Consider the following 21340-nt stretch of genomic DNA (forward strand, 5'->3'; position numbering starts at 1 on the left):
ATTGACTATAGCAAGCTCAATGTTGTAAAAGTTTCTAAAATGCTTACTCTCAGTTTCTGTACTTATTGTGAATGGATAACAAATACTTTTCAGACTGGCTCTGGACTGGAGACTACACTTTGAGTTGTCCTATTCTCTAATCAGTGTCGTAATCATCATTGATTTCCTTATCTTCTCTCCATAACCAGTCACTTGATTTCCTTATCTTCTTCATCAAAAGAGACAGCTGGAGGTGCATGAATCATCTTAACTTTCTGACCTCCAATAAATAAATTTTATGTGCACATGACACACACCACAAACAATTACTAATGACCTAATATGTTCCACATGTTGTGTTATACAAAGTCTACTGATGAATAAAGCTTGATGATCCTTATCTTCTAGGAGTTTAGGGTTAAGAGTTGGGATCTATAAAATTTCAATGTAATAATAATAGTAATCAACAAAAAGAGATACGCAAAGGGTGTGAGGAAGCAGAGAGAGAGAGAGTACAGCCAAATCAAGCATTGGAGTCTTGGACTAGATGAAATCTGAGTTGAATCTTGAATAATAGTAAGAGTAAGGATAAATAAAGATGAGCAAGAGTTGATAAAGGGAAAAAGATGGGTGGAATGGTACCCCTTTTAAAAGGGTTACTATGAGTGCTATGTTGAGATTATTGGGGGAAGGCAGGAGTGGAAGCAGGAGATTGGGAGGCTAGAGATTAAAATTGATAGGCTTGAATTTCCTACGACGGTGGGTAAATTAGCTCCTTAATTGCAGTTCCTATATATTTTTCAGTTAGCATGTTAAGTGCTGTTTAGAATTTACTGACAGATGTGATAACTTGGGCATACTAACCATTTCACTATTCTGTTTGGTAAAGCAATTCTTGACCATAAAGTAATGGTTCCCATTTTTCCTGTGCAATCTGGCCAGAAACTCTGGAACTTTGACCACTCAATTACAAATGATGTTTTATATTGTAAAACATAGGGTATTTACCCTTCTCATTCAGGTGGTAGGATTTTGTGTAAAATTCTTTGCTGACATCAAAAATAAGAATACAAGTGATTAAATAAAAAGAAGAAAACTTTAAAATCCTGAAATATTAAGTGGATAATGAAAGAAATGATTTTTGAATTATAACTTGTCATAGGTAGATTAAATTTTAGAATTATTCTGTTTGTATTGTTTCAAAAATTTTTTGTAAAGAGATGAGAAAAAAGTATACGCACTTGTACTTTCTCAAGGTATTATGGGTCAAAGAAGGATAATATAAATTCATTTTTCCCAATTTTACCTAAGTAAATGAAATCTTTTTCCTTAAGATAGTCTTTTTTTTTTTTTTTTTGTGAGGAAGATCAGCCCTGAGCTAACATCCATGCTAATCCTCCTCTTTTTGCTGAGGAAGACCGGCTCTGAGCTAACATCTATTGCCAATCCTCCTCCTTTTTTTCTTCCCCAAAGCCCCAGTAGATAGTTGTACGTCATAGTTGCACATCCTTCTAGCTGCTGTATGTGGGACTCGGCCTCAGCGTGGCTGGAGAAGCGGTGCATCAGAGCGCGCCCGGGATCCGAACCCGGGCGGCCAGTAGCAGAGCGCGTGCACTTAACCGTTAAGCCACGGGGCTGGCCCTTAAGATAGTCTTAAAGCATGGTGGCTTTTAAATTTGCTTTAATTTTTAAGTTAGTAGTATCAATCTTTTGGTGTCTTGAAGAGAAGATACTATTCAGAGGGGAGGTATTTAAAAATGATTATTTCAGTGTTTTATTTGCTTTTATCTGTAAACCTAATTATTCTTTGTAACTTTCAGCCAAACAATCATGATAGCATGTGTCAGCCCTTCAGACAGAGATTTTATGGAAACTTTAAATACCCTGAAATATGCCAATCGAGCTAGAAATATCAAGAACAAGGTGATGGTCAATCAGGACAGAGCTAGTCAGCAAATCAATGCACTCCGTGGTGAGATCACACGACTTCAGATGGAGCTCATGGAATACAAAACAGTAAGCTAACGGGTTTGGGTTTGCATTTTGTGACACATTTTGTGAACACAATGCTGCCTTTTTGTGGTTGCTTGCACATAGCTATCTCTGGAGTCTCTTGTCCATCATAATAATGGCCTCCTTCCTTTTGGAGGTAGGATTCTCTAGTTTTCCATGTGGATAGCCTTTAATAATGTTCAGTCTATCAACCTGACCAACCTCTTGTTTCAAAAGGCTTCCTTACCCAATCAATTTCTTTAGTAACAAATGCAGCGTGGAGGGGTGTAGTAGAAGGAAAAGGATCTCTTTTGCTTGAGGCTGTTACGACAAAAGGGCTCTTGGTTATAGAATTGCATAGACTTGTAGTATCCTTAAACAAAACTCTTGTGTATTTAAGGCTCCTCAACCAACAGGAAAATATTTTCCTTTCCTAGGGTAAAAGAATAATTGACGAGGAGGGTGTGGAAAGCATCAATGACATGTTTCATGAGAATGCTATGCTACAGACTGAAAATAATAACCTGCGTGTAAGAATTAAAGCCATGCAAGAGACGGTTGATGCATTGAGGGCCAGGATCACACAGCTTGTTAGTGATCAGGCCAACCAAGTTCTTGCCAGAGCAGGTATGTGTGCTGAGTGGGATGACTGAGGGATTAATTTCTGGAGGGCAGGGAATTTTCTTTGTGTTCATTAATTACCTGGACTATTTGAAGTAGGAATGTCAATCTTCGTGTATACGATATGTGATTTTAAGTTAAATACTTAATTTGTAAACAATACGTTCTTACAGTAACAAAATGTATCCTTTACTTTATCATATTATCTTCCTGACTGCTCGTGTAACTAAGAGTAGGAAATTTGCTGTACTAATTGTTTTAAAGCATTATCATTTTGTTTCCATTACTTTATTTTTTCTCACATTTTGTTTTGTTGAAGTTTTAATTTAAAGGAAATTCTTAATTTCATATTTTATCTTGCAGGTGAAGGGAATGAGGAGATTAGTAATATGATTCACAGTTACATCAAAGAAATCGAAGATCTCAGGTACAGTTCGTGTTCTGTAATATATAATATGCACGTTTTGGTTTTGCAGTGTAGTAATATTGTTATTTGTTGGGCTTATTGTTTAGTAACTGTTTGTGGTGATATTTCAGCCCTTTGGTCAGGTTAACTTCAGGGGAATAGGTACTTGCCTTTCCCACAGTGTCACATTCCAAACTAGTTTCTTCTCCTCTCTTCCCATATTATCTTCCCATATTATCCTCCTACTCTTGTTGTTGTACTCCTCATTGGGAGCTTACCTAACCTGACATACAGGGCAGGCAGAATTGATATTGATGAAGTTACGTTTGATGCCTTCCCTCCCTGTGCCTGTTTCCCCATCATTTGGGAATGGTCAACATCAATCACGCATCTCTAATTTTTTTGATCTCCCATTACTCCTGTTCTCTTCTACTTTTCCAGCTATTCTTTGTGTGTGAATCATTGCATCCCTACCAATTTGCCTGCCTCTTTAGTACATACAGAGGCTCATTACTTGCATTTCACACATGTACTACAAACGCTCACTGTGTGCCAAGCACCATGCCATGGGCTGAGCAATTAAGTGTGACGTAAACAAGGAGTTCACAGTCTTGGCGGAGTGACTAGATAAATAGTCATATGTAATAAATGGAATGATAGAAATTAGTAAAAGGAACACCCACGCCTGGTGTGGGAATGTGGAGGGGACCACTGAGCCCAGACTAGGGGAATAAGGGTAGCAACAAAAGTCAGGGGCACTAATCATTTCTAGAATATTTTCAGGTTCCATGGTCTGCCCTGATGGCTGAGCTACTTTCTCCTGAAGTAAAATTGTAGTCAGCTCCATGGGGAGCATCTAAGTAGCTCACATCTCATTTCTGCTACCCATTTGCAGAAAATAACCAAATGGGAGATCATCTTTCATAGCTACCCTAACACTTCTCCATCTTATATTTGTGTTCTCTTGCCCTCTCTCTTCCTCTGACTATCCTAGAGATTCTCAAACAGAGATGAGTACCATTTCTATTGTTTCTGCCTCCACAATGCGCACTGGATCCTTTAATATTTCAAAAAGCGATAACAAATGAGAAGACATCTGATGTGGCAATAGATAAAGTTATTCAAATAACTGTCACTTTTATTCTGTATATATATCTCCAAGTGTTACCTTTTTGGCAGAGACCTTTGGGGCATTGGGTCTTAGTTCTGGTCAGCAGCCAACCTGGACTTGCAGTTTCCATCCTGTGCTGGCAGTGCCCTTTCCTACCTACTGCCAAAAACTTGTTCTCTAACCAATCTTTCTTCACTTTGTAGACCCCATCTTTACCATTCCTTGAGACACAACTGGTAATCTCTATCTTTTACTTCCTGAATATTCTCTTCTTGCTTCTAGCCTGCTTCTCTTTTATTTCCTTGGCACTGGGCAATTGTTAAGGCTAATTCCATGCTCTGGTTCTTGTGCTCCGTCTCCTCTCTGCCACACTGTTATTCTAAGGCCATATCTAAGGCTTGACCTCACTGTTGGACAAATGGCTTGACTAGTGTCATTATTTCCTAGAAAACTGACTGAATCATTTCCACTCCTTTTAATGGCGAAAAGGAGCATCTAACATCTTCCTTCTTCAAGTTCTTGAATTAAGACCATTCTTTAAGCCATTTAGAGAACAGAGATGACTCTTAGGTGCTGAGTTCAATCAGTGATCAAACCTTTCTTGGTGTAGGTTAATAGCTTGTTCCACTTTCCCAACTTTTCTTTGATGGCTCTTTAATTATGTCCCACTCCTGAGGAGTAGTCTTCTAGAATCCCAAGACTGTAATTTATAATATAGAAATAACTTGCATATGGGATAAACATAAATGAGCTTTGAATTTACACTGGATTACTTGGGCAAATTACCTAACCTCTGAGCTTTAGTTTGTTCGTCTATAAGAATGAGGTAATACCTGCTAGTCTCAGAGTTATTATGGGGCTCAAATAAAAGAACAGGATGTAAAAATTCTTTTTTTATAATTTTTTATTTTTTTATTTTTTTATTTTTACCCCAAAGCCACAGTAGATAGTTGTATGTCATAGTTGCACATTCTTCTAGTTGCTGTATGTGGGACGCGGCCTCAGCATGGCCAGAGAAGCAGTGCGTCGGTGCGCGCCCGGGATCCGAACCCGGGCCGCCAGCATTGGAGCACATGCACTTAACCGCTAAGCCACGGGGCCGGCCCGCAAAAATTCTTAAATTAAAAAGTACCATAAAGATCTAACATGTTACCATGATTTAGGTCCAAGTTCTCACATTCTGTTTTTATTTACTAAATCCTGCTCCAATCCGTATTTCTATCAAAACTTGCTCTTAGTAAGGCCTTTATTCACAGTTACTTGAACTTAGTGCAAATTATGTTGATGTATTGCCACTTGCGAATTTTTATATTTTGTCTTATAATTCTTTTTTTTAAAGATTTTATTTATTCAGTTTTTTCCCCCCAAAGCCCCAGTAGATAGTTGTACATCATAGGTTCACATCCTTCTAGTTGCTGTACGCGGGACTCGGCCTCGTGTTGAACGGAGAAGTGGTGCCTCGGGTCGCTCCCGGGATCCGAACCCGGGCCGCCAGCATCAGAGCGCGCGCACTTAACCGCTAAGCCACAGGGCCGGCCCCTTGTCTTATAATTCTAATTATAAAATAATACTAGTTATTTTTTAATAAACTTACATGTCACTTTGTTGTGAAATAATAATAGTGACTAATTAATCTTTGCTTTTTTGGGGTTTAAAATTTTTGTAGAAACTTTTGAAAACATAGGAAATTATAAAAAAAAGTTAAAATCATCTGTATTCTCACCATTCCAAGAACTGATATTAACATTTTGGTATATCTCCTCAATATTTTTTTAATGCATACTTGAGCAAAATTGACGTCAGGGTAAATATATTGCTTTACTATCTGTTCTTTGAAATGTGACCAGATATTAGGAGCATTTTTTGATGTTACTAAATATTTTTCTAACATGATTTTTACATGGCTCCATATAGTACTATCTTGTGGTTGTAACTTACTTATTTGACTAATCCTCTACTGTTAGATAATTATATTATTTGCAACATTTTGATAAGAATAGTTATTATTTGTTAGGTACATTATCAGTCAGGTGAGTTTTAAATTCGTTATATCATTGATCCTCATAAAAATCCTAGGGAAGTATGTATTTTCAGCTCCGTTTTACAGAGGAAAGAGTAGAGGATTTTAGAGACTGATGGCCCAAAGTCCAGTTAGTGAAAGAGCTGAGATGCAAGTCCTCAGTCTGCTCCTTCCCAAGGAAGTCTGTATACTTCATCTCATGCCCCACTACTTGGTCTTCTATTAAATGAAATGCAGGCAGCAAGTGGGTGCGTGAGTGGGTGAGAGGGTAGGTGGGTGAACGGGAAGAGAAGGAGCGAATTGTTATCTCTACAGCTTGTATAAAAAGCACATTCTGTAGGGTGGGGTTTGTGGAGATGAGCCCCAGAGGTTTCAGCCTTTATCAGCACCAGGATTGAAGAAGCATTGAATATGCCCCTACCAAATGCAAACGTTTAAAATCAGGTAATGAAAAAACCACAAGTTGTCCAATTATTATATAAATGAGCCAATTAAAAGGTCATTCATTATTGATAACTAATTTATTATATTTTCATTCATTCTTAACATTCATTATTGTGTACCCAGGCATTGTGCCAGATATTGAAAATGTAGAAAAGTGTAAATTTTGACTTTGAGTTTTTATGGTTTAGCTGAGTTTTTATACTTAGGTTGCCGTCTTGATTTAAAAAAATGACAGCATTATATTCAGAATTTTCTTTAAAACAATTTTGAAATCATTTGACCTAGGAGTTTGTACACAGCTATTTAACCATTTAAAAATAGGACATCAGATATATAATAAAACATTTTCATTAAAGAATGTGTAGGACACCGACTTGAAACATACATTCACTGATTTATGTACACTCTGTCTCTAGCTGATTTCAACAGTGTCATGAGTAATTTTGGTAGACAACAAAAAAAAACACAGAGCTGGTTATGCTTTCTAGAGCTTAGTAGCTGCAAATAATCTAGCATCTTCCTCTGAAATATTTGAACATATGGCAAAAGCGCTTAGTAATATAGTATTGAGACAGAGATAGTAGGTAGTATTTTCTCCTTATAGCCTTGTCTCAACCACCCTTGTGCCAAATTGACTTTGGAAATCTATTATATTGAAATAGAAAATTGTGTTCCTGGTGGTTTAAATCAAATAGAAGTAAAGGGACTGACTTAGAGGACTCGCTGAATCCCTTTTAGTCTCAAGAGTCCAGGCTCTTTTAGGATCTCATCATTCTGTGTTTTTGCATATTACTGACAGTACGTACATTATTCTCCTGTCATTATTAGGACCGCTTGAGCAAACAAAAGAATGTTTTCAATTATCAAACTCCGGTTTCCTTGGAGATATCGTCTTTTCCCACGCCATATTCAGGAGCCAGCTGTCTTTCAGCCGGTTAGGGGCAAGTTTGACAAACTATTCCTTGCAAAGATTTGGAAATGCTATTATAGCATGATGAATGAGGAACTGAAAGGAAGGGGACCATGCTGCTTGTACATTTTAAGTTTAAATGATGGGTTTATAAAGTGAGGATAACTAGTGCCCACTGGCCAGAATGCAAGTAATCGAATTATCGTTGGCACTTTTGAGCACTGAGAGTGATTTCAAATGTATGATGATTTAATTAGGGAATGAAAAAAATAATCTGAACATTAATGTTTGTGAGCACATTTATTAAAAAAAAAAACCCTACCTTGTAGCAATGTTGAAATACATTTTGGAAAATGTTTTAGCATGTAAAACAACTCATTTAAAATGTTCCTATTTATTGCTAGGGTAGTCACATTCATAGAGACAGAAAGTAAAACAGTGGTTGCTAGGGGCTGGAGGGAGAGGGGAGTGAGGAGTTAGTGTTTAATAGGTACAGAGTTTCAGTTGGAGAAGATGAAAAAGTTCTGGGGGTGGATGGTGGCAATGGTTGCACAACAGTGTGGATGTACTGTGTGCTGCAGAACTGTACACTTAGAAATGGTTAGGGTGGTAAATTTTATGTATTTTTTACCACAATAAAAATATGTTCCCTATTTAAATATATTTTTGTTCACTAGAGCAAAATTATTAGAAAGTGAAGCAGTGAATGAGAACCTTCGAAAAAATTTGACAAGAGCCACAGCAAGATCACCATATTTCAGTGGATCATCAGCTTTCTCTCCTACTATACTATCCTCAGACAAAGAGACCATTGAAATTATAGATCTGGCTAAGAAGGATTTAGAGAAGCTGAAAAGGAAAGAAAAGAAGAAGAAAAAAAGGTAGTGTTATAAAATTACTGCTAATGAATCCCTATTTTTCTTTCTTTTCGGAATATTTTAGTTTGCCATTAGGATGAGTATACATAGTCTCATTGGTATATTAACAAATGAAATGTCATTTAAATTAGCTGACAATTACAATTATATAATTTTTTCCCCTGTACCCGCATGTCTCTACAATTATATATTTCAATGGTTTATCTCTATTTGTATATAAGAAAAATAAGTTTAATTATGATAATATGGGAATGAATTTTATTTAGACTATGACAAAGTAAAATTATTATTAGAAATTATTTAATTGTGTCTTCAAATAGCTGCTTTTGCATTCCATTCATCTTACTTTTCTGCAAAGCTTGCTCTGCCATTACAACGCAGTGTTTTCATTTTTTTTCTCATTTTCTAATGCAATTAAGTAGTCTCATGGATATATTCTGATTCCTGTCTAGATTAGTTTAACTAAAGGCTAAACTAATCCATCATATTGTCATTTAATGTCATTTGGTCACTTAAGTATTTTCTGCAGGGCTTCTAATTTGATTATATGAAAGTTATGTTATTTCAGCCTTTCTGAATCTTCCAGCAAGAAGTTACTCAGCTTTTTACCACTGTTCTAGGCTTTCTTTTCCTTGCATCCTGATAATATTTCCCACTGAAATCAACTGGGTACAAAGAAGAGGAGGAAAATAAAAATTTGACCACTTGTAGTGTATGGGTGGTTAAATACTCAAATTCTTGACATGTTTACATGTTGATTCTCTGGTGCAGTCAAATTACTTACTAAGAATATGTTTTGAACATGCCAGTCATATTAATTTCAAGCATTTTTGGCTAGATATTCAAAAGGGAGCAAAGCTATCTTATTTGTCAAATGGTTTGTTACAGGGGACATGCGTTGTAGAATTATTATTGACATATAATCTACCTGCTGGCTTTGCTCAGTTTATTTAGAAATTTATTTGGGCAATTAGGTATTTCTTCCTTGAACAGGGAGTTAACCAAAGTTATTGGAGGTTTAAATTCTTCAAATTAATTTTGCTCTGTGTCCTTGAGTTAAAAAGGAATGATAAAAATAATTAAAACAAGGAGTTACACATCTATGGTTAGGAAGCATTGCAATTGAAATTGCATTCTTAAGATACTAATGTCTTAATAGGTATTTTTCATGGATGGCTGATTATGGCAGCATTAAGAAATATATAATGATTAGCTCTTAGGCAGGGCAATTAAGACTGAAACAATCATCATAGAATTATCAAAATTAGTGTGACCCAACATATTGCTTGAATAAAAATGAGACTTTTGCACATGACTTTTCATTTACTTGTAAAATTCAGTTCTGTAGTTGGTCAAAATGGTATGACTTATTTTTAAAGGTCTAGATGGTTTGTCTTCGTGAATAGTAAGTAAGTATAATCAAGGATATATTTCTCAAGGTCATGAGCTCATTCTACTCTTCCTTTTGAGGTAAATTTAGAGATGTTACCATAATCACCTGTTGGGTATGAATAAAGAAAACTAGATAGGGATCCCAATAGAAACCGAGGCTATTTTTGACATTTTTATGGTGATCATGAGTACCCTAAATTAATACCTCTTATGCAGGTTATTTTTGTGACAATGCTGGGTTGTAAGCATTTTGACTGAAAAATAATACTAAAGGAAAAACATTTTATTATTAAGATTTGTCCCTGTTGCTTTCTTATGGAGCTCCTAACCATTTTGAGGTAAAAAAAAATTAAATAAATCAGTGGTTATATCAAAGTGAAAAATTGGCTATTTCAGTGATTATGGTAGATATAATAATTATTATGATAAGAATAATAAGTGATGTTAATACTAAGAGGACCTCACCAAACAATTGGATTTAAACGTAAAAATCCAAGTGAAAAAAATGTTATTTCCTAACAAAAATTGATATGAGAGAAAAAAAATTTGTGAGGAAAAAACCAAGCCAGATAAGGTAAATTTAGAGCTGTAACTTTAATCATCTGTGAAAAAAGTGAACGATAGCTTAGAATGAGAAAAATAAATTAGTAACATTAAAAAATTAATAACATGTATGGTGCTTTTAAAAAATGCTTTTTAAAGCATTTTCACACACATGCTATGTGTGTCTTTGTAAAACTGCAACCTATATAATGTAGTGTGAACCTAAAAATATTTTCTTGCTACCATAAACTGTATAACTATAAAAGGCTTTAAAACCAGTTTATAAATTTATATTGCTACATATATAAATTTATAGAATTTAATAGAATTTTTCTTACTGTACACTATTCAAACCTTGTTGTGGATTAAAAAATGAAAACCAATACTATTTTATTTTACTCAGCTTTATAAAGCATTTTGTTCATCACCAATAACTTTTATCTCTAGATCCCAATAACTTTTAGCTGTCTGTAATGTTAATTCCTATTTTAAAAAAGTAGATAAGCTCTCATTTTAACCAGAGAGTTTGCTGCAGGTTGAAACAAACAAATAATAAACACAGAGTTCCAGAGGTGTTTAGAATGACAGCAGCTTTACTGAAGTTAGTGTTGAGTCTTCCACAGGGACTCTTTGGAGGCGATAGCTCCTGTTTGGATGTATTGATTCTGGTTGAGTTGTATTACATGCCTCATACTTATCTATTTTATTTACCAGAAAGGTCATTGCAAAATTTGGGTTCTGCCTCAACTATGCATATATAGTACGTTCAATTAAAAATTGTTTGGAATTTAGGAATGATTTTTTTCGAGAAAGTATTATAAATACATAGTGTCCAGGTTTCCCAACTTACATAAAATGATTTTTACCCATTTTACAGTGTGGCAAGAACAATTTAGAAGGGAGTAAGAAAAGGAAAAAAAGGGAAAGAAACTTTCTTTCCCTTTTGTGAGTGTAGGCCAACCTTTGTGGAAAAAATATGAATTTCTGCCTTAGCCAGTCTTTCTTATCCCCCTCTACTGACCTCCTGTGTCCCCATGCTGTCTTGATCCATTCCTCCCTTATGTAGTCGGTTCTCATGTAATTCGACCCTACTACGAAGTGTCCCCAATTTCTAAATCATCTACTTTCTTCTCTCATCTCCTTAAATTCAAACTTGGGAGCAAAGCCATCTGACTAAAGGAATTCATACTAGTGGAAATGACTTATAACCAATAAGCTTTGTCTAGGGATGTTGGTAATTTTGAAAGAGAAGCATTAATCCAAAAACTGCAATTTTGGGCAGCAACCTCATGAAGAAAAAAAAATGTGTGGGAAAGATTTTTTTTTACCCCCTTTTGGCTGAGAGTTTCCAAAACATATCTGGGCCTTGACCTTTGGGTTCAGCTTCCTAAGTTGTCCCGGTTCTCGTAGCTGCTTCTTTTCCTCCCCACTGAATCCACAAATTCTTTAGAAGCATCATGTCTTTTAATTTACTTTGTTTTGTGTTGTTAGTTTTTGGTTGTAGTGGCTACGGGGCTTCTGACAGTGTAAGTGTTGGTAGGAAGAGTGGCAACTGGGTCATTTTTATGTCAGAAGCTGTGTTTGTTTTCAAGGAAGATGCCATATATCCTGTTTTACGTGAAAGTTTCACCCTCTTCTGCATTCAAGTCTTGATCAAAGCTACAACCAATAGCTAATATGTGGAGTTTTAAGGTTTGCTCTTCTTCCTTTCTGTGCTTATTTTCTGTTGAGCTGTAAAATGATCCAAAGGTGTAGATAGTAAGAAAATGAGGGAGTATAAGAAAATAAGGAAGAATAATTGAATAGACTATATTGCCTATTTTTCAGTTAGACAAATGTTAGAATGGTTGGCGAAGTTTGTCATTCACACTCTCTCTCTCTTTACTGTAGAAGAAGCATTGTAATGGAAGTAAAGGAAATAAAAACTAAACTCCTTTAAATTATGGAGAAGTATCAGATTATTAGTTTATTTCTCCACCCCTCCGTTGTCTTTTTGAGTTATTGATTGCAATGTTTTTTAAAGACGCAATTGGGAAAGCATCTGAAGTTTATCTACTTATTAGCTCATATCATTCATATGTACATTTTAATATAGCTCTCTTGTAAGATAAACAAAAATTCTGCTTTTTGAACGTAGAAAATTTGGGCTCTTTGCCAAGGAACCATATTATCTGAGCCATTGTAGCTTATTATCATCAGTATAAGCCTAGATTAGACATAAAAATTTTTTGCATTTTTCTGTGTATGTGGATAAAGAAAGTTTACCATTCACACATTGATCTCCATGTTTTTGGATATCTAGCTTTAAATGACTTGCATCATCAGACTGCATTTAAAATTGTATTTAGTAGTGTCAGGTTGAAATTCTAGAAACACACAAATTTCTTAGGCAATGGCTTTACATTCCTTTTTTTAGCCACTGCACTGGACCTTTTGATCCCTAGTGAATATCACTCTGTAGACTTTTGTTCTCGGAAAGATTGCTAGTCTCTTTTCGTAATAGCAGTATATAAGTTGATTGTGAAAAACAATTGCAGGCCAACAAATAAAAATCACATGTGAGCACATGTTTTAAGATTAAAATGAGAACTGGCTTAATGAAATAATTCATACCTAAGACTCAGTCTCTTCATTTTAAAATATTGATGACTCTGAAAAACATTTTGGAATTCTGGGCAAAAGTGTGCTCTATCAAGATTGCTATGCTATGCTTAATCAGAGCCTAGCACATCTTTCTTTTTGTCTGTGACAAATATTGGTATTCAGTACATTCCATTGAGTAAAGATGCCCAGTGCTGCGTATTGAATATTCTTTAAATTATATTTCAAAGGCTTTAAGTACATATTTATAATTTTTCTTATACTTTTTGGATTGAAAAATAATCTTACTAATGGAAAGTACTACATTTCCCATTTTATTGCCACCTTTGCCTTAAGATGTGCTTTCAATAGTTAGTTTCTAATAATTAGTACAGTGATATGAGATTTTAATTTTCAATTAATAAAATTGTAGTTTTTCACTGATATCATAACAACCATATTCATTTGACCATAATACCATTTCATGTATAATTTTGAAATAGAATTTTTTTTTTTAGATTTAGTGCTGTTCATGTAGTATATTAAAATAGAATACAAATTTTAAAAGTAGTATCCTAGTATGTAGTATTAATGGTATTTTCATATTGTGGTATAAAGGCATTACTTTTTGAAGTTCTTTTAAATGATGCCATGAAAAGGTCTTCTGTAAAGGTTTAAAAGGAAGAGGACATCATTGAAAGTGGGCTTTTTGGGGAAAGCTGAGAAAATTGATCAATTTCAGATGAAAAAAAGCAATGGCATCCAAACACTCCCACTACTTACCAATTTATATAAATTGAAACTCTACATTTTACTGCTGAATAATTTCAACTGATAATCTATATATTCTTCTTTGATATAATGCTACTTATTTTTCTACTTACTTTTTATTCATACAAAATGTATTGCCTTTTTACTGTGTATTGTCCTTTGATGATATCTTTTAAAATTTATTTTAAAGTCTTCAAGCTCATGTATCATTTTTACCTTCTTATCACTTTCGCTTTTTACTGTCTGGTTTGTCCTTCATTGGCTTGGCCTTCCAATACTGTGCCTCGTGATTTTGAAGGCTACAGAAACTTGAGGAAAGCAATCGAGAAGAAAGAAGGTTGGAATATTTCCCAGGTTTTTTATTAAAATGTCGTTTAAGTACTTAGTTGCCATTCACAAGAAAATGTGTTATAGAATTATAGATTGTTTCAAGACTAGATTAGCTTGGTGCTCCTAAAAGTAATGATGATTTTATATAATTAACAAAAACACCAAATATATTTTAAAAAATACTTTTTAAAAATAAAACCCTCACTAAAATTAAAATTCAGGCAATTTCATATGATTTCAGAATAACTATCGTTTTAGGCTAAAAAAGACCCAAAACCCCCACCATTTGACTTTCAGAATGTATCTTTCAGAAACTTGTGAGCGGACTGAGAATAATTAATTGGGTGGGAATTGACATGTTGTTGTAGTCCATTCTAAGTCATGGGTGGGCTCTTTCTCCTCTCTTTCTCATTTGGTGTAATCTTTGTTAAAAAACAACATTAAAATGGCAACAAAGCAAAAGGAAACTGTGGTCTTACTACTTATTTATAAGGCATTTTTAAGGTTGAGTTAGAAAAATAAGTGTTACTTTTAAAATGTATTTGAAATGAGCATCAAAAACAGGATATTCTCTCTTTTTTCATTTGAAAATTGAGCAAAATTTAGAAACACATTTCTGAACTCTCTATATAATAAAAATTTGCATTTTACTCGTTCAGAATTATGGTTGTTTAAATCAGGATCAAGCATTATTTTACTTCTTAGCAGAACTTCTCTTCATAGATTTTTCTAAACAAATCTCCAGATTATATAATCAAAATGATTAAGAAATAAACTGGTTTTAAAATAATATTTAAGTATTTTAGAAGCACCACTTTAGACATTTCATCTTGTACCTAAAATAAGCCTTTTGAGAACTTTTACTATGCAACAATTTGTTAAACTAATATCTTACTTTAAGTATGAAAGCTTAAAAATTATATTTTCTTGAAATTACTTAATAATTTACATTCCACAATTATATTCTACATATTATATAGTATTCTCAAGTTGCTATAATTCTATTCTATAATTCTATGACTTATTTAAAGTATTCTATAATTAGAATATAATTCTAATTGTCTGTAAGTCACACTAGAACTCACCTAATTAGTATAATATTAGGACATTATGTTTATCATTGGAATTAAGTTAAGGCATTGAAAATGTGTAATTTCTTCTATTTTGAAAGATCAAAATAAGGTACATAGTTAAAGTAGTGCATGGAAACATTTTACCACCTTAAAATATTCAGTCCTTTAAATGTACATAGTAAATAGAGTTTAGTTCCAATTTTTCTCATCCCTAAAGGATAACAAAAGCAGAGCAGTGTGATGTGCTAGGACAGGGCTTCTCAACAAGAATATGCATACCCATCACCTGGGGAGTTTGATGAAATGAAGATTCTGGTCTGGTCCTGTAGGACTGAGGTGGAGCCTGAATTCTGCATATCTGACAAGCTCCAGGGTGATGCTGATGCTTCCCTGTCTGTGGACTGAACTTTGAGTGCAAGATTCTGATCTAGAATACTGGCCTGGGAGTCATAACACCTGGTTTTAGTCCCCTTGAGTGGATTAACTTCCCAGGCCACAGTTTCTCTTTTGGTTGTCTATAAAAAGTTTGACATTGGCTGTCAAATGTCAACGGGGTTAAACGCCATGATCACTAATGTTCTTTCCAACTCCAAGATTCTGATTCTATGTAAGGTGCAAACTTAAATATCTTTCATTGCTGCTTAGATACTTATTTTAGATGTTAGTTTCTCTTGGTTTATTGAGAAAAACTTGAATATTTGAGGTACAATAATTATAAAGTTATCAATTTGTATTTTAAAAGCTTAAGCCTTAAGTGATTTATAAAGGTAAATTAATAATATAAAGTTACAACTGCTGATTTTTCTGCATCAGAATTGGCAGGAACAGCTTATAATATAGGAGTTAACTTTATATATAAGTAAAAAGTGACATTTGTTAAGCTGGATGCTGGTGACTTGGAGGGAGTAGGAGGATGTGTTGGGTCAAGTGTTCGGAATAGTGGTTGTATGACTATAAACCTGAGTAAAAGGGAATTTGAGCTGGAACTTGAAGTAATGAAGGAACCAACAATAACAAAAATTGTATGCTGCGACATGTGCAGGTGAGGAAGGGAGACTGCACAGAGCAGGGATTTGGAAACGCTGATGGGAGAGTCTTTCCTAACGCGTTCTACTTTCCTAGCCCTAAACCTTAGTCCTAAACCTCAAGTATAGCACTGTTTGAGTACATGGTGCTGGCCTTTGAATGAGATGAGTGGATGAAGGGAGAGTTTCTTTCTAGATTTTCAGCTTTAACTGCATGATGGTAGAAAATCAGTAGTCCTAGTATAATACAAGTGATATAAGAGAGGCATTCAATATATTGAGCATTTTTCCCTAACAAAATGATTTAACAATTATAATTCCTTAATTCCTCTCTAGTTAAGACTGTTTTGTTGATATTCCTATTGGTAGTTTCTTCTCACTCTAGAGATATGCTGTCTTCTATGCATCTTTCAATCCATGCCATTCCACTCCAAGGTAATTAGTTCATGAGACACACAGGCAGGTTCAAACAGAGGTGCTCACACACAATCTTAGGGGTTAATATATTTAACAAACACTGCACATTTATTATGCAAATCCTCTGGGTACTGCAGATGTAATGCTGAGCAAAATAGACATGATCCCTACCCTCATGAGGTTTATAGTCTAATGGGGAAGAGAGAAATTAAAGAAATAATCAAATAAATAAACATAAATTAAGAACTTTGAAAAGTGCTTACAGAGGAAAAGTATTTATATTTGTCTTGTTCTGAGTACAAAAATATCTGTGAGAATTGGGACCTAGAGTTAAACATTAGAGTATAATATTAATAACAGGGCCTAAATAAGATTAAAATTTTCACCTAGAAGCCCAAAGTAAATTCATGTATTAGGGCAGTTATTTAATGTAGCAGAATATCTGAAAGAAATGTTAGCTGTTATAAAGCTATTCTGATAACGTTTTTAATTTCTTTAAAATTCTAGGGGAATTTTATTTGGAGAATATTGCCTATTCAAGTATTCTTTTTATTCTAAATGATTTTAAAATGTTACTGTCGCACAAAAAGAAATCTTTCACATGCAGATTCATTTAAAGTTCAATTTCTTAATATTATTTAGCTTGACTAAATGTATGAGCAAAAAGTGAACAAAAGTGTAACTACTGTGCATAATTGATCATGGCTGCTAAACCCTAAAAGGGTCAAAGTGATTTAAGTGTGCAAAAACTTTGCTCACTATAGAGTCTTCTATCTTCTTCTCAGGACCACCAGGGCTGAATTAGTTTAGCTATAACCACTCCCTGACATCAGTGTGTAGTTAGGGCTGTTGGTACTAGGTAACTGAAGAGGAGGCTTCTGTTTGTATGGTGAATCTTGTGGCAGATGCTGAATTTTCTATTCAATCAAAGATCAGCCCAAACTTCAGACAGTTTTGATATGCAAAGTCTCATTTCTGCGAGAACAAAATGAGAGGCAACCCTGTGCTGTAAATATGGCCTAGGAAAAAAGAGCCTGTGCTGTTACCAGAGGAAATCTGAACACTCTGATGGATACAGCCAGTGTAGACAATTTACTGTGGGCAGATTTATTCTGGATCTTTAAATTTATTTTTAAATGTATTAGGATATCAAGAAAAATGGAGTTTCTATATCTTCGTGTTTAGAAAAGTTTTATATATTTAGATGAGAAAACAAAAATATTTGTTTTGATTTTCTTTGAATTTAAATTGCTTAACATTCTAGTTAATTGGCTGTTACTCTGATTAGTTCTTAGCTGTCTCACCAGGTCTCATGCTCCAGGGTGTAATCTATTTCTCAGTGTTTCCAGAAAATACGTTTTTCTCCAGTGATATAAATCACGACGCTGTTGTCTGAATGGCAATTTCTGTTTTCCTCTGAAGCATCAGACATGATAACTTTGCTCAGTCAAATGATCAACTTTTCTAGTTTGTTTTCACAAATAATTGATGATTTTTAAAAATCTGGGAACAAAAAGTGAATGATTTTCCTCTCTACTAACACCATACCCTTTTGTTCCTTTTTTTTTAAGTGTGGCTGGTAAAGAGGATAATATAGACACTGACCAAGAGAAGAAAGAAGAAAAGGGTATTTCAGAAAGAGAAAACAATGAATTAGAAGTGGTAAGTATGAAAGAAAGAACTTGTAATTTTTAGTCCCTGGATTAGGTTGTTTTGGGTTGCTGATAACTGTACTAACTTATATGTAGAAAAGAGAAATAGTTAATCATGCATCCATTTTAAAATTTCCTTTAGGACTTCTTTTCTTCAGAAATGTGAGCTATAAAATATTAGCAACTCTCAGTCTTTTGCGTTGTGAAAGCATTGTATGTGGGGGGGGGATAGAATACTATTAGTGCTGAAGTACTCTTTGATTTCAGACTAAATTATTATGTAATAATCTTAAAATCAGGGAATGATTTTGGAACTGATGAAAAGTGAATTTTTTTTTGCTTCTGCACTTTGTACTCCAGCCATCTCTCTTAACGAGGTAATCAATTTGCTTTGCCAATGTTGTGCTATTAATGGTCACAAATCACATTTTAGGAAGAAAGTCAAGAAGTGAGTGATCATGAAGATGAGGAGGAAGAGGAGGAGGAAGAAGAAGATGATATTGAAGGGGGTGAAAGCTCTGATGAATCAGATTCCGAATCAGATGAAAAAGGTGCTTGCCGTTTAGTACGAGGGCAAACGTTTATTTTGGGAACTTTTTAAAAACATGACAGAAAACTCTTTTTTTAAAAATTTTTTTGTGAGGAGATCAGCCCTATGCTAACATCTGCCAATCCTCCTCTTTTTTTGGTGAGGAAGACTGGCCCTGGGCTAACATCCGTGCCCGTCTTCCTCCACTTTATATGGGACGCCGCTACAGCATGGCTTGCTAAGCGGTGCGTCAGTGCATGCTCGGGATCCGAACCTGCGAATCCCGGGCTGCCGCAGCGGAGCGCGCACACTTAACCTCTTGCGCCACTGGGCTGGCCCCCGGAACACTCTTAACGTTCTCCATTTCATCCTTGGTGAAAGTAGCTTTTATAACTCCTGACCTGTGGATGCCCTCTAAGGCTCGTGTGTTTTCCCTTGTTGGATTTCGTCATTGTGTGATTTCCATTCTTGGCGCAAATAGTGTCTGTTGTCCCTGACCAATGTGGACTCTTTATCTTGTTCGTCTTTTTTAGTTTTTGGTGTATTCAAGACATTTTCCTTATAGCTGCTAAGTGAGTACCTGGATGTAGATGATGGTTTTCATGTTCTTGCTTGAAAGCTAGAGTTATAATATTTCGGCCTCAGTATTTTTATTTTCTTCTTTTCTAAATAGCCAATTATCAAGCAGACTTAGCAAACATTACTTGTGAAATTGCCATCAAGCAAAAGCTGATTGATGAACTAGAAAACAGCCAGAAAAGACTGCAGACACTCAAAAAGCAATATGAAGAGAAGCTAATGATGCTGCAACATAAAATTCGAGACACTCAGCTTGAAAGAGACCAGGTGCTTCAAAACTTAGGTAAGAATTCTATTTAATTGAAATGAAAGTACAAACTAAATTGTCAAAATGGGTTTTTATCTTCTCTTCCTTTAGAAGAAAAAATTATATTAGAAGCCACATGAAATGTTAATTTGTCTTATTATGTTAAAGATTTTATTTATTTGTTTTTCCCCCAAAGCCCCGGTAGATAGTTGTATGTCATAGCTGCACATCCTTCTAGTTGCTGTATGTGGGACGTGGCCTCAGCATGGCCGGAGAAGCGGTGCGTCGGTGCACGCCCGGGATCCGAACCCGGGCCGCCAGCAGTGGAGCGCACGCACTTAACCGCTAAGCCACCGGGCCGGCCCTGTCTTATTATGTTAAATGTTGTTATTTATTTTCTTTTTCATGTGATCCTTGTCTAGGCTATTTAATTATTTTGTCCAAAGTTCTGGCTAAATGTTTTAACGTATTGATTTATACTGAGGAGGTTTTTTAAATTAAAAAACAAACAAACAAACAAAACTTCAATAATTGTTAAACAGTTTAAGAGTAGATAATAAAAGAGAGTGATTGAAAGACAGCCTGGCTTCCTGAGGGTCATGTTGGGAGGTAGTTCTTCTCTGAGGTCGTGAGTTCTAAATCTGTGAAATAAAAATTTGTGTCTCACAAAAACAAATACAAATATCCTATGGTCATTTAGGCTCAGTGGAATCTTACTCAGAAGAAAAGGCAAAAAAAGTTAGATCTGAATATGAAAAGAAACTCCAAGCCATGAATAAAGAACTGCAGAGACTTCAGACAGCTCAAAAAGAGCATGCAAGGTTGCTTAAAAATCAGTCTCAATATGAAAAGCAGTTGAAGAAATTACAGCAGGATGTGATGGAAATGAAAAAAACAAAGGTATTGATTTTATTTTCCGTTACAGTTTGATGTTGGGGGTGCTTGTGTCATTTTGAACCAAAAAAAATTATTATGGTTCTTTCTGTATTCAATAAAAGGTAACTCAGTCTTGCAAATGATGCACTTCCTTTTGTCAATTAGAAGTTGTTTCCTATGGTCATCTGTTATCAAAGTCAGAGAGAAGCTAAAAATCATGTGGTCAGCAGGGCTTCTCTGACTTTGATGGGACTTTGATGGATATTTCTCCTCTTAAAACTCTTACACAAAGTTAACAAAAGTATATTTCAAACATGCAAAAAAGCCTAAATAATAACATAATGAACACTATATCCGCTAACTAGTTTAAGATGTTAAACATTACAGATATATACAAAGCCTGCTATGTATCCCTTCCTGATCATGTTCACCTTTCCCCGAGAGGTAACAACTATCTTGAATTTGGTATTTATCATTCCCAAGCATAGAAAAGTACAACTTTTCTTCCCTTGACCGAAGAGAGTATGTGAATCCTGATCTATTTTCTGTTTTTGCTGTGGGATTGGTTATTCTTAACATTTGGCGTGAAAATCAATGTCATTTCCATAAAATAGCAAATGTGGAAACGATTTAGGAAGTAGTTAAATTATTATGTTGTGTAGTTGCTGATGACAATAAAAATAGCTGAAATTGTTGGGTGCTTAGCATGTGCCAGGCCCTGTTATAAGCACTATACAGGTATTAACTCATTGAATTCTCATAAGAATCCGATGCCATGGAACTATCATCTGTTTTATAGATAAGAAAACCAAAGCCTAGAGAGGTTAAGTAACTCGTTCAAGGTCACACAGCTACTCGTAATTTAAGTACCAAAAATTCATTCAAGTTGTAGAACAACTGAACATTGAATATAAAAGGCATAGAGCCCTAAGCAATTTGATAGAAATATATTAGAAATAGAAATG

General features: G+C 34.9%; 1 protein-coding gene across 10 annotated transcripts in view; it reads left to right on the forward strand.

Moving 5' to 3' along the window:
* Positions 1–21340, forward strand: part of KIF21A (kinesin family member 21A) — a 146061-nt gene that overhangs the window by 84358 nt on the left and 40363 nt on the right. For all 10 annotated transcript variants that reach the window (XM_087442566.1, XM_087442562.1, XM_087442572.1 and 7 more), the window contains 8 exons: positions 1800–1995; positions 2409–2598; positions 2956–3019; positions 8161–8364; positions 18064–18154; positions 18578–18695; positions 19347–19535; positions 20200–20399. In XM_087442566.1, coding sequence (XP_087298692.1) covers positions 1800–1995; positions 2409–2598; positions 2956–3019; positions 8161–8364; positions 18064–18154; positions 18578–18695; positions 19347–19535; positions 20200–20399 — 1252 coding nt within the window. The remainder of the gene's footprint in view (positions 1–1799; positions 1996–2408; positions 2599–2955; positions 3020–8160; positions 8365–18063; positions 18155–18577; positions 18696–19346; positions 19536–20199; positions 20400–21340) is intronic.

Source organism: Ceratotherium simum, chromosome 17 (genome assembly GCF_057802395.1).
Source record: "Ceratotherium simum simum isolate JZ-2026a chromosome 17, ASM5780239v1, whole genome shotgun sequence".
NCBI classification, from domain to species: domain Eukaryota; kingdom Metazoa; phylum Chordata; class Mammalia; order Perissodactyla; family Rhinocerotidae; genus Ceratotherium; species Ceratotherium simum.